Source organism: Pan paniscus, chromosome 23, assembly GCF_029289425.2.
Source record: "Pan paniscus chromosome 23, NHGRI_mPanPan1-v2.0_pri, whole genome shotgun sequence".
In the NCBI taxonomy this organism is placed as follows: domain Eukaryota; kingdom Metazoa; phylum Chordata; class Mammalia; order Primates; family Hominidae; genus Pan; species Pan paniscus.
Window position 1 is genome coordinate 31964710 of NC_085927.1, and position 23309 is coordinate 31988018.

At 53.0% G+C, this 23309-nt stretch overlaps 2 protein-coding genes across 3 annotated transcripts in view; both read left to right on the plus strand.

The window, feature by feature from the left end:
- Positions 1 to 8763, plus strand: part of LOC117978458 (uncharacterized) — a 57563-nt gene extending 48800 nt beyond the window's left edge. Inside the window, exons 13-15 of one of the 2 annotated variants that reach the window (XM_063603080.1) lie at positions 3451 to 3620; positions 7104 to 7239; positions 8217 to 8763. In XM_063603080.1, coding sequence (XP_063459150.1) covers positions 3451 to 3620; positions 7104 to 7231 — 298 coding nt within the window. In that variant the 3' untranslated portion in view covers positions 7232 to 7239; positions 8217 to 8763. Of the gene's footprint in view, positions 1 to 3450; positions 3621 to 7103; positions 7886 to 8216 lie in introns of those variants that run through there. The other variant, XM_063603081.1, reaches the window with a different exon arrangement.
- Positions 8150 to 8897, plus strand: LOC134730081 (glutathione hydrolase 5 proenzyme-like). The gene is made up of 2 exons (XM_063603082.1): positions 8150 to 8278; positions 8757 to 8897. Exons 1-2 carry the CDS (start codon positions 8150 to 8152, stop codon positions 8895 to 8897), a joined length of 270 nt encoding a protein of 89 aa, XP_063459152.1.
- The last annotated feature ends 14412 nt before the right edge of the window (positions 8898 to 23309 follow it).

Here is a 23309-nt window from a genome sequence, read left to right on the forward strand (position 1 = left end):
TGCAGTGGGAGTGAGTTGCACTTTGGGGTGAAGGGGGAAACTCACATGGGCACATCCTGCAGAGGGATCCCACAGAAGGGGAGAGCCCTGGGTTCTCTATCCAACTGCGTCTGGGCTAGGGGGGGCCTCTGTTTCTTGGCTAAGTGGGTTTGAGAGAGGTATGCCGGTGGGTGAGGGAGGGCTGGGGCAGAGTCACCTGACTTATTCGAAGAAGCCCTTGAGAGAGCCGTGGCTTCTTGGAATTGAGAGGGAAGAGTGGGCCAGACGCAGTGGTCATACGTGTAATCCCAGCACTTTGAGAGGCCAAGGCGGGCGGATCACGAGGTCAAGAGATCGAGACCATCCTGGCCAACATGGTGAAACCTCCTCTCTACTAAAAATAGAAAAATTAGCTGGACTTGGTGGTGCGTGCCTGTAATCTGCGCTACTCGGGAGGCTGAGGTGGGAGAATCACCTGAACCCGGGAGGTAGAGGTTGCAGTGAGCCGAGATCGCGTCACTACACTCCAGCCTGGGCAACAGAGTGAGACTCTGTCTCAAAAAAAAAAAAAGGAGGGGAGAGTGCAGCATGAAGAAACAGACCCAGGAGGATCTGGCAGCCCTGAATGGGGGTGGGGGGTCAGCTCTGGAGTAGAGCCAGAGCTGTGATGGGGTTGGGGGACCCTGTGTCCTTGGGCCATGCTTGCCTCACTCCTGGGTTCTGTTTGTGGCTGTGGATTGGGGTGGGGCAGGGCCGGGTGTGCGAGGGGTCATTGCCCAACTCCAGGGGGCGCCTGCCACCTCTCAGCTATATATATGGGGATATATACATAGTTCTTTCAACAGGTTTCCAGCAGGTAGTGGTTATTAAATCTTACTGAAGGGGTGTTTTTTCTAATTCTCAACACTGCACCGCACGGGTAGACAGCGTGGAAGATGGATTCCAACTCCAGGTCTGGGTAGTAAGCGTCCAGTCCAGGGATGTAGACAGGCCTGGAGAAGCCACAGAGATCTGTGCGTTCTCATACCCAGGGATAGTGACTCCATTCTGGGGGCTGGCAGGGTAAGGGGTGGGTGGGTCCTGGGCTTACCCGCAGGTCTGCAGACCTCCTGGGGCCAGCTGACCTCGGTAAATCCCTTTTGTCTAAGCTTCAGTTTCCTGCCTGTGAATGGGGTTGGGGCTGTGCTCTGGTTTCACCCTTGTGGCTCTGGGGTTGTGGTGACAAAGCCATCAAGCTGGGTTGAAGGATTAACCAGGAAACTTCAGACTGGCTGCCATGTCTATCTCTTCCTCATACTCCTCTCTCTGCTGCATCCTGGGAAGCTGCTCTGCTCAGCCTAGATTAGGCTCAGTTGTGTGTGTGCGCACGTGCTTGCACGTGTGTTGGAAGTGGGTGGTACTGACACCAGAGTCAGTGTCTCTGGGTGAGTGAGGCTTGCACATTTCTGGGGACAGGGAACTCACTACCTTATGTGCCCAGGACAAGAGCTGTGAGGTCTGCAGAAGACTTCTAGGCCAGCCCCTGCAGTCTTTCCTTGGGTGACATGGCTTCCCCAGACCCGCTTCCCCCTAGGTGTCCTCTCTGCATTCAGGGGGTAGAGGGCTGACTGGGACAAAATGTGACACACTCAGCATGCGAGGAGAAGCCTCCTTCGTTCTGTAGGCCCTACCTCTGTTGACATGGCCTTTGATAAAGTGCCTCCCATCCTGTCTCCCCTCTCTGGAATCCTCAGCTGCTGCCAGGCTTCAGCTGTGCCCCATCAAAGGCAGCTCTGTCTCCCTACTTTCCCCAGCCCAGGGTTTTCCTTTTGGGGTCAGCTGCGGGGGTCTGAGCCATCCTTTGCGCACTCAGACTTTCTTCCTGCCCACCTGCTGCTGTGAATCCCGCCTGTCTTATATGCTCTCAGGCAGAGAGGACACTGCTGAGCAGGCCGGGGCAGGGGACAGAGCCCTGTGGCTCTCCACTTTAGACCCCTCCTGGCTGACTGCCATGGAATGCAGCCACTTAGCAGGGCCAAATCCCCTGATGTTCCTGTTGGCTGTCTAGCCTTCAGGGACAGGTCATGGGGCCTTGGTTCCTGCCCTGTCATCTTCCCAGTCACCCTGATCTTCAGGGGGAGGAATAGCCAGGGTAAGGGCTTGGTCATAGCACCTCCACCCTAGGGCTATTGAGGATCTCACAGTTGTGTGTCTGGTGGGTTCTGTCCAGAGCCCATTTGAGAGCAGTGGATGACAGGACAGGCCTATGTGACCCAGGCAGGCAGCAATATTGGGTCAGCCTTCATGTCCCCTTCTGTCAGCTGGGGCAGCCTGGAAGCATGATTGTGGGGTAGGTGTTATGGGCACGGAATAAACCTCAGGTGGAGGCTGCAGGGGCTCTCCGGCACTGTAGGCACAGCAGCCCCAGGAGCAGGGGAGGAAGCCATGACTCAGGGAGCCTCTGGCCCATATCCTTGGCAGATAAGGGCCGCAGGGGAATGGGCAGAAGTGTCCAAGGTCCCCTGGGCTGGGCCCGCGGCTGTTCCTGGCTCAGACTTCTTGGTGGGCTGGTCAGAAACATGTAGTAACTTGGGGCAGTTACCAAGTGGCCAAGCGTGCACTGCTGGGCTGTGTGAGCTTGGGCCAGCTCAGGCCCTCTCTGGGCCCTGCCTTTCTGGGCTGTTCAGGTGGTTCCTTGGGCCTGGGGTGCTAATGTTTCTGGATGGGCAGCAGAACCAGTCTGCACTCAGGGCCCCAGGCCATGTTCCCGGAACACACCTTTGGCATTGACAGCAGCGTGTGGTGAGGCCCCTTAGGCTGGGTTCTGGTCTAGTGCCAGGGGCGCCACTATCCACCGCCTCCAGAGCCATCTCTGCGACACTGGCTGTGCGTTCAGATGTTCTGAACAGGGACAGGGAGAGCCAGAGAGGGAACCAGCCTGGGGCTCACTGGAGGGGTTCGTGGGCAGACAGCGCCCTTTGGAGGGAACCGAGCCTGGGACGTGGGAACCCTATTCCCCGGCTCACAACACCTCCCACCCGGGGCCCTCCCAGGGCTGCATGAAGTTTAGTCACCTGGTGACAGGCTGAGTTACCGTGCAGAGTCACTGTGTGCCTCCTTGCTGCTGTGACGTCAGCCTCCCCATCCTCCTGGCTAGGCTGGGCCTCTGTGAGAGGCCTGCCTGTCCTGCACCCTGTGTAGATGCCTTCCACTGTCCCCCAGGGCTGCTGGGCACCCCCTGGCTGGCCTCTTGTCCCCTCTGGGACTAGGTAAGCTTATGGGTTCTCTGGCAGCTCCTGCTCCTTCCCTGCCTCTGCTCCTCCTTGGAGGCGCCCACTCCCAGGACTGGACAGCATGCACACGTTCTGGGAGGAGGGAAGGAGACACTGGGCTTGTGTTTCTGAGGCCCGACTTTAGACTGTGCTCTGTTGGGGAGGTGCCAGGGAGTGTCTGAGGCTGGGCCTGACCCTGCTCATTGCCCCGTGGATGCAGCAGAGCCATGAAGATGAAGTTAGTGGTGCTGGGTCTGCTGGCCGTGGTCCTGGTGCTGGTCATTGTTGGCCTCTGTCTCTGGCTGCCCTTGGCCTCCAAGGAACCTGACAACCATGTGTACGCAAGGGCTGTGCAGCTGCGGATGCCAAGCACTGTTCAGAGATTGGGAGGTAAGCAGGGCAGGTCATGGGGGCATGGGCCCTGGAAACTGGGCAAGTGGACCTTGGCAATACCTTAGCCTCTCTGAGACTCAGTTTCCCCACATGTAAGCAGGCTGCCTGGGCATGGGGTGTCCGAGGTGCATAGAGCCACCTGTTCTTTGCTTGGACTGTCTCAGTAGCCTCTGGGTAGGGGACGGTGACCCCGAGAGCAGGGTGTGGGTCTCCTAGAGCCCAACAGGGCCCTTTTTTTCAGTTCTAAACTGCACTTTCAGTTTATGCACTTTTCAGTGGATAAACTGCACTGTTTTGTTGTTTGGTTGTTATTTTTACTTGTTTCTCTTTTTATTTTTAGTTATTTATTTATTGTGAGATGGAGTCTCGCTCTTTCGCCCAGGCTGGAGTGCAGTGGCGAGATCTCAGCTCACTGCAACCTCCATCTCCCGGGTTCAAGTGATTCTTATGCCTCAGCCTCCCAAGTAGCTGGGATTACAGGCATGTAGCACCATGCACAGGTATTTTTTTTTTCCCGAGACAGAGTCTCGCTGTGTCACCCAGGCTGGAGTGCAGTGGCGTGATCTCACCTCACTGCAGCCTCCACCTTCCAGGTTCAAGTGATTCTCCTGCCTCAGCCTCCTGAGTAGCTGGGATTACAGGCATGCATCACCACACCCGGCTAATTTTTGTATTTTTAGTAGAGATGGGGTTTCACTATATTGATCAGGCTGGTCTTGAACTCCTGACCTCAGGTGATTCACCCGCCTTGGCGTCCCAAAGTGCTGGGATTACAGGCATGAGCCGCCACACCCAGCCGACTTTTATCTTTTTAGTAGAGACGGGGTTTCATCCTGTTGGCCAGGCTGGTCTTGAACTCCTAACCTTAATTGATCCACTTGCCTCAGCCTCCCAAAGTGCTGGGATTACAGGCATGAGCTACCGCACCTGGCCTTTAGTGATGATTTCTGAGATCTTGGTGCGCTCATCACCCAAGCAGTGTACACTGTACCTAGTGTGTAGTCTTTTATCCTTCATCACCCTCCCCTCCCACTCTTCCCCTTGAGTACCCAGAGTCCATTATATCATCCTTTTTTTTTTTTTTTTTTTTTGAGATGGAGTCTCACTCTGTTGCCTAGGCTGGAGTGCAATGGTGTGGTCTCAGCTCACTGCAACCTTCTCCACCTCCTGAGTTCAAGTGATTCTCCTACCTCAGCCTTCCACTAGCTGGCATTACAGGCACCCACCACCATGCTTGGCTAAATTTTTTTGATATTATTCATAAAGCCAGGGTTTCACCTTGTTGGCCAGGCTGGTCTTGTACTTCTGACCTCAGGTGATCTGCCTGCCTTGGCCTCCCAAAGTGCTGGGATTACAGGCATGAGCCAGCATGCTGGACCCCATTATATCATTCTTTTTTTTTTTTTTTTTTGAGATGGAGTTTTGCTCTTGTCATTTAGGCTGGAGTGGGGTGCAATGGTGCAGTCTTGGCTCACTGCAACCTCCACCTCCCGGTTCAAGAGGTTCTCCTGCCTCAGCCTCCCGAGTAGCTGGGACTACCCACGTGTGCCAGCATGCCCAGCTAATTTTTCTGTTATTAGTAGAGACGGGATTTCACCATGTTCTTCAGACTGGTCTCAAACTCCTGACCTTAGGTGATCCACCCGCCTCAGCCTCCCAAAGTGCTGGGATTACAGGCATGAGCCACCGCGCCCAGCCCATCATATCATTCTTATGTCTTTGCATCCTCATAGCTTAGCTTTGGTATAAAACTGTTTTGGAATTATCATCCTTGGCTACTAGGATCAGTGATAAGGGTGACACTAGTCTGAGGCTGGACAGGCCACTCCTGGGCAGATGTCTTTGCAGAAGTATTTTTTGTGTAAGGTTGTGATGGCCTTTGTGTAATGTTGTGAGTTGTGTTTTTGAGGCAGGGTCTTGCTCTATCACCTGGGCTGGAGTGCAGTGGCACTGTCAAGGCTCACTGTAGCCCCAACCTGCTGGACTGAAGCAATCCTCTCACCTCAATCCTCTCACCTCAGCCTCCCAAAGTGCTGGGATTACAGGCATGAGCCACTATACCCAGCCGAGAATGGGGCACTTGTGCAGGAGAGTCCTCTCTTCATGGCCTTTCCCTGGCTCTATTTTTCAGAGTTGGTTTTTGTTTTTTTGTTTTGTTTTGTTTTGAGATGGAGTCTCGCTCTGTTGCACAGGCTGGAGTGCAGTGGCAGAATCTCGGCTCACTGCAACCTCTGCCTCCTGGGTTCAAGCGATTCTCCCACCTCAGCCTCCCCAGTAGCTGGGATTACAGGCACCCACCATCATGCCTGGATAGCCTGGATAACTTTTGTATTTTTGTAGAGATGGGGTTTCACCATGTTGGTCAGGCTGGTCTTGAACTCCTGACATCAGGTGATCCACCCGCCTCAGCCTCCCAAAGTGCTGGGACTACAGGTGTGAGCCACCGTGCCTGGCCGCAGCTCTATTTTGACAATTTTCACAGCCTCTTCCCACTTCCGGTGGCTGCCAGCATTCCTTGGCTTGTGGCTGCCTCACTCCAGTCTCTGTCTCCATGGTCATACTGGTTTCTCCTCTGCTGTGTATCCTCTCCTCTGTGTGTCTGTCTTACAAGGACACTGTGGTCACATTCAGGGCACATCTAGATAATCCAGGATCATCTCCTCCTCTCAAAATCTTTAACATACTTTAGGCCAGGTGCGGTGGCTCATGCCTGTAATCCCAGCACTTTGGGAGGCTAAGGAGGGTGGATCACTTGAGGTCAGGAGTTGGAGAACAGCCTGGCCAACACAGTAAAACACCATCTCTACTAAAAATACAAAAATTAGCCAGGCATAGTGGTGCATGCTTGTAGTCCTAGCTACTCAGGAGGCTGAGGCAGGAGAATCGCTTCAACCTGGGAGGTGGAGTTTGCAGTGAGCCGGGATCGTGCCACACACTCCAGCCTGGATGATAGAGCAAGACTCCCTCTCAAAAAACAACAACAACAACAACAACAACAACAAAACACACACAGACGCAAAAGGCCGGGCATGGTGGCTCATGCCTGTGATCCCAGCACTTTGAGAGGCAAAGGCAGGCAGATCACTTGAGGCCAGGAGTTTGAGGTCAGCCTGAACAACATGGTGAAACCTCGTCCCTACTAAAAATACAAAAAAATTAGCTGGGCATGGTGGCGAACGCCTGTAGTCTCAGGGGACTGTGGCACAAGAATCACTGGAACCTGGGAGGCGGAGGTTGCAGTGAGCTGAGACACGCCATTGCACTCCAGCCTGGGCAACAGAGTGAGGCTCTGTCTCAAAAAAAAAAAAAAAAAAATCTTTAACATACTTTTCCACTTAAGGTATTAGTCACTCTTGTGCTGTATAAGGTAATAGCCACAGGTTTTGGGAATTAGGATGCGGGTGGATCTTTCTGGGGCGGGGGGCAACTTTCAACCCATTACATAGGGTGACCCCAACCTGTGTCCCAACCCCTCTCCAGGGTTCAACTTCTCAGCAGAGTCTGTGGCCAGGCCTGAAGGGAGGGTGAACATGTACCACCACCTTGTGGAGACGCTCAAGTTTGTCAGGGGCAGAGGTGGAGGCTGGGGGACCCTCAAAGCCACCTGAAGCTCCAGGTGAGGTTGCTGAGGTTGCTGGGCTGGTGGGCCGTCCTCCTCCCTGGCTCAGGACTTGGCATGAAACGAGGGTCAGGCCTGGTAGGGGGAAGTTGGAGGGATATGTATGTGGTTCTAGGCCAGGGCAGGACTGAAAGGGATCCTGGGGTGGCAGGTACAGGGGTCAGGTGCAGGAGGGGCACCATATCTCAAAGGACCTGGAGGGTGAGCAGAGTCTAGACCTAGCCTGGGCTTGAGGGAGGCCTGGCCACAAGGTAGAGGACAGACTGGAGGTGGCCCCCATGGGAGCTGAGCTCATCCTGCCCTTGGTTCTGCGGATCCCGCCTGGCCCCTCACTGACTGACCCTGCCGCCTGCCCACCCACCCCAGAATGCCTCCTGGGACCTGCTGGGGGAGACCCTGGCCCAGCTCATCTGTTGATCGATGGCCGGGGGAACCACCAGCTCAGCCACTACAGCTTGGCCGGGGCTTGGGGCCACGGGACAGGCATGTCCCATGTGTCTGTGCTGAAGGAGGATGTCAGCGCCGTGGCTGCCACCAGCATCATCAACACACCGTGTGCGGGTGTGGGGGGGAAGGTGGATGGCTTCATTCCTCCTCTCCTAGACCTGCACTCCCCCAGCCCCATGTCCCCTCACTTGTCCCCATAAGGCAGCACCTTGCTTTTGCCCTTTTTCTCCTCCTCTATTTCAAAAGAGGCTCCCACCCCTCACATCGCTGGCTGGAAAGGCTGCTGCTGGGGTGGCCCTGAGCCAAGATTTACCTGGGAATGGGAGGCCTCACTCAGAAGGGTGCCCTGATATGGGGGCACAGGTGGGTCTTTGGGGACCCCTCCTGGGTGGTGCCAGGGAGAGAATAGCGGCTTCAGCATGCTTTGGGGCAGCTGTAAAACGAGGGGGTCCTGCAGAGCATGCAGGGCAAGTGGTGTGTGGTGGGAGCCCCGGGTCCTAGCCCAGGCTCTGCCTCCATGGCTGCAGCTTTGGAGCGATGTATTCACCACGGACAGGCATCATCCTCAACAACGAGCTCCTGGACTTATGTGAGTGATGCCTCCGGGGTTCCGGCACCACCCCCTCACCTGATGAGAACAAGGCTTCCCACCCGGGGTGCACAAGGGCCCCCCACCAGGGGAGAGGAGGGAGGGGGCTGGGCTGGGGTTGCATGCTAACCCCTGGATGGGTCACTGCACTCGCCAAGACGCTGTTTGCTCAGCAGTGAGTGGAGACAGGGTGGGTGGAGCTCCCGGAAGGTGCTGGCCCCCAGTTCCAGGTGAGCGTACCCCATCCATGGTGCCCTCTGTCTTGATCAACAAAGCCCAGGGGTTGAAGCTAGTGATTGGCGGGGCTGGCGGGGAGCTCATTGTCTCTGCCGTGGCCCAGGTGAGTCTGGGGCTCCTGGCTCGAGTGTCTCCTCTCTGGGCAGCATACTGTCTGACTCTCTCTGGAGTGGGGATGTGAGGGCTGATGTAGGGTAGCAGGGTACTCCCTTTCTCCCTGCAACCCTCCTCTCTCCCCCAGGCCATCATGAACAAGCTGTGGCTTGGCTTTGACCTGAGAGCAGCCATTGCAGCCCCCATCCTGCATGTCAACAGCAAGGGCTGTGTGGAGTACAAGCCCAACTTCAGCCAGGTGAGGCTGAGGTCCAAGCTGGATGCCTAGGGCAGAGCCCACTCCCCAAATCCATGCTGCTCAAAGCCACCTGGGAGGAACTCAGTCACTGAGATTCTTAGGCCAGGTACACTTCAACTTTGGGGGCCATAGGATTTGGGGACCTTGATGGGTGAGGCTGTCAGTGGCCTCCAGGCCAGTTCTGTGGCCTCTAAGACAGAGAGCAGGGTGTTGTCTACGCTGCTCCCAGGCTGAGGATCTCAGCACCTTGGTCTCTGGTCTGTGGTTGATGCCATTTTTCAGAAGTGAGTTTTCCTGGCTGAGGCCTCTCAGACTCTCCCTCATGGTGTCTTTTTCCTTGTGTGATTTGTAACTTATATTTGCAACTTTATTTGTAAAAGAGGTTGTTTTTCCTGTGGCAGTCTGTAAAGTGATTTTCTTCTGGGGTACTAGGGCATTGGTGCTAATTTTTACTCTGTCTCTGTCTCTCTCTCTCTCTCTCTCTCTCTCTCTCTCTCTCTCTCTCTATATATATATATATATATATATATATATATATATAATTTTTTTTTTTGAGACAGCATCTCAATCTGTTGCCCAGGCTGGAGTGCAGTGTTGTGATCACAGCTCACTACAGCCTTGACTTCCTGGGCTGAAGTGATCCTTCCTCCTCAGGCTCCCAAGGAGCTAGGACTACAGGTGTGTGCCACCGCACCTGGATAGTTTTTCTTTTTGTGTTTTTCATAGAGACAGGGTCTCTCACCATGTTGCGTAGGCTGGTCTTGAACTCCTGAGCTCAAACAATCTTCCCACCTTGGCCTCCCAAAATGCTAGGATTATAGGCGTGAGCCACCATGCCCAGCCTACAAACATTTTTTTGATTCCCCACAGAAGCCCATGGTGCAGCTCCAGGGGCTGAATTTTCCTGGCTGACTCCCTCTCCATCCTTAGACAGAGACTCAGCTTCCTCAGAGCATCTTTGGGTTGATGGATGCCCTTTGTTAGGATCTATTTAAAAGATTGATAGCGGCCGGGCGTGGTGGCTCATGCCTGTAATCCCAGCACTTTGGGAGGCAGAGGTGGGTGGATCACGAGGTCAGGAGTTTGAGACCAGCCTGGCCAATATGGTGAAACTTCGTCTCTACTAAAAATACAAAAAAATTAGCTGGGCATGGTGGCGCATGCCTGTAGTCCCAGATACTCAGGAGGTTGAGGCAGGAGAATCACTGGAACCCAGGAGGCAGAGGGGGCAATGAGCCGAGATTGTGTCACTGACTCTAGCCTGGGCAACAGAACGAGACTCCATCTCAAAAAAAAAAAAAAAAATCACACAATTTATAAATTGCGAAAGGAGTCTTTTTTTAATTCTTTTCTTTCTTTCTTTCTTTGCTTTTTTTTTTTTTTTTTGAGACAGGGTTTGCTCTGTCATTCAGCTGGAGTGCAGTGGTGCAATCACGGCTCACTGCACCCTTAACCTCCTGGGCTCAAGCCATCCTCCTGCCTCAGCCTCCCAAGTAGTTGGGACTACAGATGTGCAACATCACACCTGGCCAATTTTTAAAATTTCTTGTAGAGACAGGGCCTCGCTGTGTTGCTCAGGCTGGTCTTGAACTCCTGGTCTCAAGCCATCCTCCCTCCTTGGCCTCCCAAAGTGCTGGGATTACAGGTGTGAGCCACAGTGGCACTTTTATAAAGGGTTACAGCCTGCAGGGTGGCCATCCGCCACTTTCAAAAGCATAGCCTCTGGCAGAAACCAGAGATAGGTTCATCTAAGGAGGAGAGAGGTTGGGGCAGGAGCTGTATGCTGAAGGGGTTGGCTAAACATAAATATTCAACAGATTACAGAAAGAGCTGTGAATATTCATGAAGGTGGAACTGACACGTATTGAACAAACATGCATATAACATAGGACCCATGTTCGCCGCTGGTTGGAGACAGTGGAGACTTAACATTAAAATGTATTACAAGGCTGGCCCAGTGGCTCATGCCTGTAATCCCAGCACTTTGGGAGGCCGAGGCGGGTGGATCACCTGTCAGGAGTTCAAGACCAGCCTGGCCAACATGGAGAAACCCCAACCCTACTAAAAATGTAAAAATTAGCCAGGTGCGGTGGTGGGCACCTGTAATCCCAGCTACTCAGAAAACCAAGGCAGGAGAATTGCTTGAACTCAGGAGGTGGATGTTGCAGTGAGCCGAGATGGTGCCACTGCACTCTAGCCTGGGTGACAGAGCGAGACTCCATCTAAAAAAAAAACAAAATAAAATGTATTACAATTAGGCCCCATCTGTCAAAACATCTTTTCAGGGCCTGAAGGCCTGCAAGTGAGCAGCCTCTGAAAACCAACCAGAGCCAGTTCATGGTCAATGGTCTCTTATCAGGAGAAAGTTAGTTAAATTGATCTCTTGTCCAGTCAGAGCTGCAGTTATGGCTGGAAGAACAGGGGGTCAGTAAGTCGGCATCTGTGAGCTGGATGAGCTGCAAAGTGTATTAATGTTGCTTCAGGCCGGTGCTTGGTTAGCTGCTGGAGAAAAAGGAAAGCCTCATTGCTGTTAGAACATAGTTTATTCTTTAAGTGCAGGGTCCATGAATTAACCCCTGCCTGGCTTGGCCTTGGGTCCTCTTTATAATTTGGTATCTTATTGCTACAGAGTCTGTTCTGTCATTTTTTTGAGACAGGGTCTGGCTCTGTCACCCAGGCTGGAATGCAGTGGCACGATCTTGGCTCACTGCAGCCTTTGCCTCCCTGCCTTAAGCTATCTTCTCAACTCAGCTTCTCAGGTAGCTGGGACTACAGGCACAAACCACCATGCACGCTGCCATGCACAGCTAATTTTTTTTTTTTTTTTGAGACAGGGTCTCACTTTTTCACCCAGGCTGGTGTGAAATGGTGCAGTCTCAGTCCACTGCAGCCTCGACCTCCTGGGCTCAAGCAATCCTCCCACCTCAGGCCCCCAAGTAGCTGGAGTACAGGTGTGCATCATGACGCCTGGCTGATTTTTTGCTTTTTTTGTAAAGACGGTGTTTCACCATGTTGTCCAGGCTGGTCTCAAACTCCTGGCTTCAAGCAATCCTCCTGCTTTGGCGTCCCAAAGTGCTGGGATTACAGGCATGAGTCACTGCGCTTGGCCCTCATCCATGTTTTGAATGAAATGATTCTTTGTTTTAGGGGGATGTCCCCACACTGTAGGATGTTGAGCAGCATCCCGTGCCTCAGCCTGTGTGATGCAGTTGCACTCCCCACCACACACACCCACTCATGACAACCAAACCTGTCTCAAGACAGTGCCACATCCCCCCTGGTAGAGAATGGCCGCTCTAAACCAACAGGCCCCTAACTTCCATAAACAGCTTTGCCAGCTGCAGGGCGGGTACATGGCACTCTCTGGGGATCTCACTAGAGGGATCTGGGACTCCTGCCCCTCAACTGGTTCCTGGGAACATCGGCTGTTCCTCCATCACCCCAAATGTGCCACAGAGGTTGTTTTAGTCTGCCTGGGCTGCCATAAAAATACTGGAAAGTTGGGGGCTTATAGCATTTTCCAGAAATTTATTGCTCACAGCTCTGGAGGCTGGGAAGTCCAAGTTCAAGGTGCTGGCAGATTTGATGTCCTGTGAGGGCCCATGTCCTCATATATGGCACCTTCTAACTGACATAGTGGAAGAAGCTAGCTAGCTCTCTGGGGTCTCTTTTATTTAATTACTTTAGAGACAGGGTCTCACTCTGTCACCAAGGATGGAGTACAATGGCATGATCATAGCTCACTCCTGTACCCAAGAGATCTTCCTGCCTCAGCCTCCTCAGTAGCTGGGACTACAGGTGCAGCCCACTATGCCTGGCTTCTCGGGTCTCTTTTATAGGGTGCTAATCCCATTCATGAGGGCTCTACCCTCATGACCTAACCACATCCCAAAGGCCACACCTGCTAATACTATCACATTGGTGATTAGCTTTCAACATGTAAATTTTGGGGGCATAGTGGGTCCACCTGGATAGTCCAGGATAATCTCCCCATCTCAAATTCCTTAATTGAATCACATCTTCACTTTTGCCACATAAGGTCTAATCTTGGGTTCTAGGGATTGGGACATGGACGTATTTGGAGGTTGTATGTGGGAAAGGGGCTGGATGGGGCTAATTCCTAATCTGGGCTTGACTGCGTGTCTGGAAGAGGTGGTCTGGCAGACTAGGAGGAAGGTCTGGGAGCAAAACGTGGCTCACTTTGAAATGAGGGGGCAAAGCCGGCCCACCACTTGGGCAGACCTGCCGTCATCACCGACTCTCGTGGGCCACTGCCAGAATTCAGGCAGACGCGAGACCACCAGCTTCTCCTGGGATCTGGCTTTGGGAGGCAGTGGAAGACAGATCTTTGAAAGCAGCACGGCTGGGTCAGGGGTCCAGGGAGCAGAACTGGTGGGTTTAGAGAGAAGGGAGTCTCTGGAGTGCTTCAGTGTGGTGGGATCCAGAGGCTGAACTCACACCGTCAGGGCCCTCCGTGTGGTAGCCTCCCGCTAGATAGGCTCCCAGGCCATGATCCCAATGGCTTCAGCTGAACTTCACACCCTGCAGGGTGACAAAGCTTCTCCCCCTGCAGTTTAACCAAAGTCCCAGATCCAGCTCTCAATGAGGCCCCTCTGAGCAGTCTTCATGGGCAGGGGAGGGCTGAGGAGAAGTGGTTGGCTCAGGTCTGTGGGGCCACCTTGAGAGCTGTTGGTAGCAGCCACCTGTCCCAAACCCTGTGGGCCAAAAAGGAAAAGGGAACCAAAGGAGGGGGAGGCTGCTAGGCATAAACCTCAGGTGCCCCACGGTGGGAACCTGGCTCTGTGTTCCCAGACCACACCTGTGCCTGGGCCGGGGTGCTGGGAGGCTGCCTGGAGCTTGCTTGGGAAGGCCTGGCCAGTCTCTCCCATCAGTGCTCCCAGTGGCACCCACAGAGCATGATAACTTTGTCCCTGTGTATTGGGGAGAGGAAAAGGGGTTCCTGTTCCCCCCAGCAGGGGTGCAACCCTGGCTCCATGGTGCCCGATTCTGACTCACCTGCAGAGTGAGGGTGCACTCCCTGGACCCTTGGCCACCCTGGGACTGCCACCCACCCAGTGAAAGCTCGTTCACCACTTGTGAACTGATGGATCTCCATGTCGGCTTTGGCCGAGCTGTCTGGAGTCTCAGACCCACATACACGAGCAACCACCTCCAGAGCATCTGGACAAAGTGCACAGGCACCTTGGACTCAATATGCCAAGTGGAAGTCGACCCTGAGGCAGCTGGAAGCTCTGCGGTGCCTGCCTCGTGTCCCTCGTATGCTACTGGTAGAACCCCGCCTCTCCCCTCCAGCTGTGTGGTTCAGCCCTGACTCCACCTCCTTATCTCTTTTCTGTCTTTTTGCTGCTGGCACCACCACAGTCTACTCCCCACTCCTAATGCAATAAGCTTTGGAAAATGCACATCTGACCCTGCCTGGAGGTAGTGCGGAGACTTCCTTGGTTCCTGAGGGCCCTGGAGGAAGCCCATTCCTCTCCCTCCCTGCTTATCCCACCCTGGGGGACTTGCCCAGGTCCTGCCCCCACATCCATTCTGCACCACCAGCCGTGCCAGCCAATATGCATTCCCAGCCCAGCCAGAGACTCTTACAGCTGGCTCTTGAAACATCTTGTTACACAGAGGAAATCAACACCAAAAGGGTGGCATCTTCAAGTAACACTGTAATCAGCACAGGTCAGACCCTACAGGGTACAGCTAATGAAGGGCTCAGAGGAAAATTCATCGCTTAAATAGTTACATAGAAAATAAGAATCAAGGCCCGGCGTGGTGGCTCACGCCCGTAATCCCAACACTTTGGGAGGCGGAGGCGGGCAGATCACATGAGGTCGGGAGTTTGAGACGAGCCTGACCAACATGGAGAAACCCTATCTCTACTAAAAATACAAAATTAGCCGGACGTGGTGGCGCATGCCTGTAATCCCAGCTGCTTGGGAGGCTGAGGCAGGAGAATTGCTTGAACCTGGGAGGCGGAGGTTGTGGTGAGCTGAGATCGTGCCATTGCACTCCAGCCTGGGCAACAAGAGTGAAACTCCATCTCGGCTGGGTGTGGTGGCTCACGCCTGTAATCCCAGCACTTTGGGAGGCCGAGGTGGGCGGAGCACGAGGTCAGGAGTTCGAAACCAGCCTGGCCAACCTGGTGAAACCCCATCTCCACTAAAAATACAAAAATTAGCTGGGCGTGGTGGTGCGCACCTGTAATCCCAGCTACTGGGGAGGCTGAAGCAGGAGAATGGCTTCATTGAACCCAGGAGGCAGAGGTTGCAGTGAGCTGAGATTGTGTCACTGCGCTCCAGCCTGGGTGACAAGCAAGACTCCGTCTCAAAAAAAAAAAAAAAAAAAAAAAGAAACTCTGTCTCAAGAAAAAAAAAGAAAAGAAAAAAAAAGAAAATAAGTACCAAAATATATAGGCCGGGTACGGTGGCTCACACCTGCAATCCCAGCACTTTGGGAGGCCAAGGTAGGTGGATTACTTGAGGTCAGGAGTTCAAGAACAGCCTGGCCAACATGGTGAAACCTTGTCTCTACTAAAAATACAAAAAAATTAGCCAGGTATGGTGGCGGGCATCTGTGATCTCAGCTGATTGGGAGGCTGAGGCAGGAGAATTGCTTGAACCTGGAAGGCAGAGGTTGTATTGAGCTGAGATCGCACCACTGCACTCCAGCCTGGGTGACAGAGCAAGACTCCGTCTCAAAAACAAACAGGCGGGGCGTGGTGGCTCACACCTGTAATCCTAGCACTTTGGGAGGCCGAGGCAGGCAGATCACGAGGTCGGGAGTTCGAGATCAGCCTGGCCAGCATGGTTAAATCCTGTCTCTACTAAAAATACAGCAACCGAGTGATCACTTGAGCCAAGGAGTTCAAAACCAGCCTGGGCAACATAGTAAGACCCCATCTCCAAAAATAAATAAATCAATAATCAAATAAAATATGAAGTAGTGTTTACAGAAAGAGAATATCTTTGTGACTTCAGAGTAGGCAAATGTTTCTCTTTTTTTAATTCTGTTTTTTTATTTTGTTGCATACCAAAAATTTTTCTTAAACAGTACACAAAAACTACTACAGAAGAAAAAAAACAATAAATTGGACTATATGAAAATTAAGAAATTCTATTCAACAAAAGACATCACTGAAACAGTGAAAAGGCAACTCAGAATGGGTGAATATTTGCAGAATGGCTTGAACCCAGCAGAGGTTTCAGTGAGCTGAGATTGCACCAGTACAACTCTAGACAGAAAATGCTTGTGCCATTTAACCAGCCGATCTACTTGTGTGAATTTCTCCTCCAGGTTAACCTGAACTTATTTACACGGTACAACAGTGTTTAAAGAAGCAAAAGGCTGAGCACAGCTTCAGTGTCCCCTAGCCAGAGGCTAGTTCCCTGAATTGTTTAGATTTTTTTTTCATCTTGCACACACAGTATTTATTTTCCACACTAATGGAAAATGAAAAAGGTAAGGCCATCTTTTTATACCTATGCCTCTGGTGTATTGTTACAGGGACTGTCGACCTAAAGAAAGAAACTGAGGCAAAATTAATATAGCTTATTTGAGCCAAGGTTGAGAACAGTTGCCCCAGACACACTTCCAAGTTGCTTGGGGAGTGCTTCATTTGACCTTTGTTACAAGCAGTTTTTTTTTTTTAGAGAGATGGTGTTGCCCCATCTGTATGTTGCCCAGTCTGGCCTCCAGTTTCTGAACTCAAGTTTTCCTCCCAACTCAGCCTCCTAAATTCCTGGGATTACAGGCGTGAGCCACCATGCCTGGCCCAAAAGCAGGTTTTTTGTTTTTTGTTTTTTTTTTTTTGAGATGGAGTTTCGCTCTGTCTCCCAGGCTGGAGTGCAGTGGCGCAATCTCCGCTTACTGCAACCTCTGCCGCCTGGGCTCTGCCTCAGCCTCCCGAGTAGCTTACAGGCGCCCACCACCACGCCCAGCTAATTTTTTGTATTTTTTAGTAGAGATGGGGTTTCACCATCTTGGCCAGACTGATCTTGAACTCCTGACCTCGTGATCCACCCACCTTGGCCTCCCAAAGTGCTGGGATTACAGACATGAGCCACTGTGCCTGGCCCCAAAAGCAGTTTTTTTTAAAGGCAAAAGAGGTTAAGGAGGCCAGGCATGGTGGCACACACCTGTAATCCCAGCACTTTGGGAGGCCGAGGCAGGCGGATCACCTGAGGTTGGGAGTTCAAGACCAGCCTGGCCAACATAGTGAAACCCCACTCTACTAACATACAAAATCAGTTGAGTGTGGTGGCCCATGCCCGTAATCCCAGCTACTTGGGAGGCTGAGGCAGAATCGCTTGAACCTGGGAGGCAGAGGTTTCGGTGAGCCAAGATTGCACCGTTGCACTCTAGCCTGGGCAACAAGAGCAAAATTAACATCTCAAAAAAAAAAACAAAAAAATTAGCTGGGAGTGGTGGCACGCACCTATGTTCCCAGCTACTTGGGAGGCTGAGGCAGAAGAATCCCTTGAACCCAGGAGGTGGAGGCTACAATGAGCCAAGATCATGCCACTGCATTCCAGTCTGGGCGACAAAGCGAGATTCTGTCTCAAAAAAATAAATAAAAAATAAAAAAGAGCATAAGGAGTGGGCTGATACAAAGTTGCTTAGCAGGAATTGTCACTGGTTTATAGAGGTAATGTAACCGCACCATGAGTTCACCTTGCCAGCTGCCTGGAGAGAGCCTATTTATCAAGACAGGGGAATTGCAGTGGACAAAGAGAAATTCATGCAGAGTCGACTGGAGTTTTATTATCACTCAAGTCAGTCTCCCCAAGGATTCAGGGATCACAGTTTTTTGTTTTTTGCTTTTTGTTTTTTTGAGACGCTCACTGCAACCTCCACCTCCTGGGTTCAAGTGATTTTCATGCCTCAGCCTCCCGAGCAGCTGGGACTACAGGCGTGTGCCACCACACCTAGCTAATTATTGCGATTTTAGTAGAGATGAGGTTTCGCCGTATTGGCCAGGCTGGTCTTGAACTCCTGACCTCAAGTGATCCACCTGCTTCAGTCTCCCAAACTGCAGGGATTACTGACGTGAGCCTCGGTGCCGACCAAGGGGATCAGTTTTTAAAGGTAATTTGGCGGTAAGGGGCTTGGGAAGTGGGGAGTGCTGATTGGTCAGGTTGAAGACGGAATCACAGCGGGTAGAAGTGAGTTTTTCTTGCTGTCTTCTGTTCCTGGGTGCGATGGCAGAACTTGGTTGAACCAGATTAGCAGTCTGGGTGGTGTCAGCTGATCCATGGAGTGCAGGGTCTGCAAAATATCTCAAGCACTGATCTTAAGTTTTACAATAGTGATGTTATCCCCAGGAGCAATTTGGGGAGGTTCAGACTCTTGGAGCCAGAGGCGGCATGACCCCTAAACTGTAATTTATTCCCCCACCCACCCACCCAGTCGGAGTCTTGCTCTGTCACCCAGGCTGGAGTGCAGTGGCGCAATCTCAGCTCGCTACAACCTCCGCCTCCCGGGTTCAAATGATTCTTTTGCTTCAACCTCCCAAGTAGCTGGGATTATGGGCACGTGTCACCATGCCCAGCTAATTTTTGTATTCTTAGTAGTGATGGGGTTTCACCATGTTGGCCAGGCTGGTCTCGAACTCTTGAGCTTGTGATCAGCTTGCCTCGGCCTCCTGAAGTGCTGGGATTACAGGCGTGAGCCACCGCACCTGGCCTAAATGGTAATTTTTAACCTTGTAGCTAACTTGTTAGTCCTGCAAATGCAGACTGGTCCCCAGGCAAGAAGGGGGTCTTTTCGGGGAAGGGCTGTTACCAGTTTTGTTTCAGAGTCAAAGCATGAACTGAGTTCCTTCCCAAGGTTAGTTCAGCCTACACCCAGGAATGAAGAAGGACAGCTTAAAGGTTAGAAGCAAGATGGAGTCGGTTACCTCTGATTTCTTTCACTGTCATAATTTCCTCAGTTATACTTTTGCAAAGGCAGTTTCAATGACATGGATTAGTGATTGGCTATACTTTTTTTTTTTTAGAGATCTCGCTCTGTTGCCTGGCCTGGAGTGCATGGTGCCATCACGGCTCATTGCAGCCTCAACTTCCAGGGCTCAAATGATCCTCTTGCCTCAGTCTCCCAAGTAGCTGCGATTACAGGTGCATGCTGCCATGGCTAAATGTGTGTGTGTCTGTGTGTGTGAGTGTGTGTGTGTGTGTGTGTGTGTGTGTGTAGGCAGGGTCCACTATGTTGCCCAGACTGGTCTCGAACTCCTGGCCTCAAGCGATCCCCTTACCTCCGTCTCCCAGAGCACTGGGATTACAGGTGTGAGCCACTGCTCCTTGTCTGGCTGGTTACTGTTGAACTATAGAGTATGAGTTATTGCTGGGGCTCAGAAACTAATACCCCAAAATATGGCACTGAACTGAAGAAGAAGCCACAAGGTCTCTCTGACTTCTCCCCGCCTCTGTGTCAATCTGTCAGCCGGAGCTCAGGATGAAGTTGTTCTCTGAAGTTCCTTATCTGCCTGAAGTCTGGACCTGCCAAAGAAGAAAACAATGAGCTCTGGTCCCTCCTGTGAGTCTTCCTTAACTGAACTCCTATCCCAGGAAGAAAGACTGAAATCCGTCAGCACACCTGGACAGACTTGTCACAATCTATTGTTTGCTCTTGAGGCCCAACAGACTTTGTCCCAGGCCACTGTATGGTTTTTTGTTTGTTCATTTGTTTGTTTGTTTGTTTTGAGATGGAGTCTTACTCTGTCGCCCAGGCTGAAGTGCAGTGGTGCAATCTAGGCTCACTGCAACCTCCGCCTCCCAGGTTCAAGCGATTCTCCTGCCTCAGCCTTCCAAGTAGCTGGGATTACAGGCATGCGCCACCACGCCCAGCTAATTTTTGTATTTTTAGTAAAGATGGGGTTTCACCATGTTGGCCAGGCTGGTCTCCATCTCCTGATCTCGTAATCCACCTGCCTCGCCCTCTGGAGTGCTGGGATTAGAGGCATGAGCCACCAAGCCAGACCCATTGTATGTTCTTTAAATCCATTAAATTATCCCCACCCAGTCCAGGGGCAGTGGCTCACGCCTGTAATCCCAGCACTTTGGGAGGCTGAGGCACATGGATCATCTAAGGTCAAGAGTTCAAGACCAGCCTGACCAACATGGTGAAACGTCATCTCTGCTAAAAATACAAAAATTAGCTGGGCGTGGTGGCAGGCACCTGTGGTCCCAGCTACTCGGGAGGCTTAGGCAGGAGAATCGCTTGAACCCAGTAGACAGTGGTCGCAGTGAGCCGAGATTACACCACTACACTTCAGCCTGGGCAACAGAGGGAGACTCCGTCTTAAAATACAACAAACAAACAAAAAAATCCTCCCCACGCCAAATCATGTACTGTCCTCTTAAAATCATCCACACTCCCTATCTCCTGCCAGCCCTGGGTGATCAAGTGCCTGCTGTGGGCCAGACCTCTGCTAGGCCCATCAGGAGACCCCTCTCCTCAGGGTCCAGTGCTGCCGAGGAGGAGGGAGTGGCCAGTGTAGTGCCTTGTAGGAGTGGGAAGTCGGGGGGGGGCTTCCTGGAGGAGTCTGGCTCCGGCTGAGTATCAAAGGAAAGATTCCCATCTCCCTTTCCCCTAAGAAGCAGGGTGTATCAGCATCTTTATCCCACTGGGATATTCGGCAATGACTCTATGATTCTCCCCAATGCATGCTAATAACTTTGTATACCTTGTTTTCCAATTAATCTGCTTTTTGTGAGTTGATTTTTCCTTGAACCTTCAGAGGGTGAAGGGGAAGTTTTCCCTTGGCCCCTACATTATGGTGTCCAGCATATGGCATTTTATGGCTACTTGACATCGGTTAGTCTAGAACCCTCCTAGCAAGTGGCGTCAAGGTGGGAGTGAGGCGTGACTGCTATGACACCCCGTCGCATTTCAATGCCTCTCTGGGCCTGATAATTAAAGGGGGCTCTCATTCCTCAGATAAAAAGTTGCTTTTTGGTCAGGCGCAGTGGATCATGCCTGTAATCCCAGCATTCTGGGAGGCCGAAGCAGGAGGATTGCTTGGCCCCAGGAGTTCAAGACCAGCCTGGGTGTGCCTGTGGTCCCAGCTACTTGGGAGGCTGAGGCAGGAGGATCACCTGAGCCTGGGAGGTTGAGGCTGCATGAGCTATGATCGCACCACTGCACTCCAGCCTGGGTGACAGAGTAAGACCCTGTCTCACAGAAGAAAAGTTTCTTTCCTTTCTCAGGACCAACCAACTGCTTCAGCAAATAGTCCATATTAAGGCTTAATTGGACATATTAAGGCTTAATCACAAAAGAAGTTTATTTCCTGGTCCTGGAACAGTAGTAGGTGGGTGATCAGGTCAGCAGGGACTTGGTTGGCATGGCTTCCAAAGTCAGTCATCCTCACATCCTTGCAACAAAGGGAGCTGGTGAAAGCCTGGAGGGGTGCCTGTGGGAAGCCGCACTCCTCCACGATGCCTCCCTGACTTCCCACTCCTACAATGTACTGCACCAACCCCCCCTCCTCCTTGGCATCATTGGACCCTGAGGACAGGGGTGTCCTGATGGGCCTAGCAGAGGTCTGGCCCACAGCAGGCACTCGGCCACCCTGGGGCTTGCAGAAGGAAGCAGCTTGGCAGAGGAGGGGGTCCCTCGCTCCCCAGCTGTGCCTGTACTGTACTGTACTGAGTCAGATCCTGGCCCCCAGGTCAGCCGCACCCACTGTGCTCAGCCAACAGGAGATCTAGTGGGAGGCTGGAGGGCAGGGGGCACAGAGAAGTGGGGCTTCCCTGCTCTAGCCAGTGGGGGACCTGCAGCTGGGCTGTCACCTCTGTGACTCCCCTCGGCCCACAGGCTTGTGTGACGCCCCCTTCCACGGGGACCTGGGCCTGGCTCCCATAGCACACTCCTTCCTCCCTTTGCCCTTCTGTCCAAGGTGGGTCTTCGGATCCTTCAGGGACTTCATGGGCTCCTGTTTGACCCCCCAGCTCTCTCATCACCTGTGTTTCCAAAGCCCTGGATTACCATCTGCCCCACTCTGACTGGTACCACCACGATGATACCGGCCATTGGGTGACTCTGATACTCTATCATTTCAACCCCACCGTGGACCACCCACAAGCTCCCATGGCTGCCTGTCCTGCAAGCCCTGGGCTGCTGTTTGGGAGACCATCTCCCTGAGGCAGCGGTCCCTTCCTTTGATGTCTCTAGAGAGTCTGCACCGGCTCCAGGCCTTCCGCTTTTGCACAGGCCCTGTCTCTGTCTCTTTCGGGCCCCAGGAAAAGCCCCTGGCAGGTGGTGGGGCTTCCCAGCCTGGCCTGCCCCTGGCACTGGGAATGTCTGATGTCTGGGCCTGGGGCCCAGTCAGGGCACCCTTTCTCCTGCTGGAAAGGGGAGGTCGGGGGGCAGACCAAGGGCCCATCCTGGAGGGAGACTGGTGGGGGTGGGGGAGCCCGAGGCAGGCCACACTTTGCTCTTAGGATGAAATCTAAATGCCTTGGCCTGGCAGGGGAGGCCTTGGCTGGCCCCCACCCCTGCCATTCCGCAGACACGACTGCACTTCTCTTTCTCTGAGCCTTTGCATAGACTGTTCCTCTACCCGGAACCCCTGTCCATCCGGAACCCCTGTCCAACCAATCAGAGCTCTGAGAATCCAATCTGTTTCTTGACCTCAGTTCAGGGGCTGCTCTTGTCTGGGACACCCTCTAGTGGACCTGATGAGCTGCCAAGCTGCCCCTGCCCTCTTGGGCCCCCTGGAAACCTGTGCCCGCTCCCTCATGTCCAGGCCTTGACCCGGAAACTGGCCTCTCACCCACTGACACGTGGCCGGCCCAGGCCTGGCGTGGCACAGGGGTGCGCTGGGGATTCAGATAGTGGGAGGGGAGCCCTGCCTTACCTCATCTGTAGGGAGGAAAGTACCTGCCCAGCCAGGCAAGGGGCTGGCCCTCAGCCCCACCATGCCTGGAGGTGCAAACCCAGGGGAATGGGGAAGCAACGGAGTGAGCTCTAGAAAGACAGGAGGCTAGACCCCATTCCCCTCCGCTAGCCTCCCGCCACCCCTGCCCTGCAACCCTCTCAGCTCGGTTCCCACACATGTGCCCCATCATGCACATTCACCTCCTCCAGGAAGGCCTCAGATGAGACCTGTCTCTGCCTCCCCAGCTCTCCCATTCGCCAAGGGCAAGGCTGAGCAAGTGGGAGGCCTGGACTCCCATCCCATGGTCAGTGCCTGCTGAATGACCTGGGGCGACCTGTGCAACCTCTTCAACACTCGTGAGATAGGGGGATGAACCAGGTGAAGGGAGGCAGAGGGGTGGGCTGTGCTCACACCTTGGCTGCGGTTGTGACCAAGCCTGCTGACCCAGCTACAGGGCAGGGCTGACTGCCCTCCCAACCTCCCGCCACCCAGGCTCGATGTTCCTACCCTCTGCTGTCCCCATGTGGCCACTTCCAGTGCTGCAGGCCACA

Coding starts and splice junctions, on each gene's coding strand:
- LOC134730081 (XM_063603082.1), top strand. CDS start 8,150: ATGCAGGGCAAGTGGTGTGTGGTGGGAGCCCCGGGTCCTAGCCCAGGC. Junction 8,279..8,756: donor CAACGAGCTCCTGGACTTAT/GTGAGTGATGCC, acceptor TCTCTCCCCCAG/GCCATCATGAACAAGCTGTG.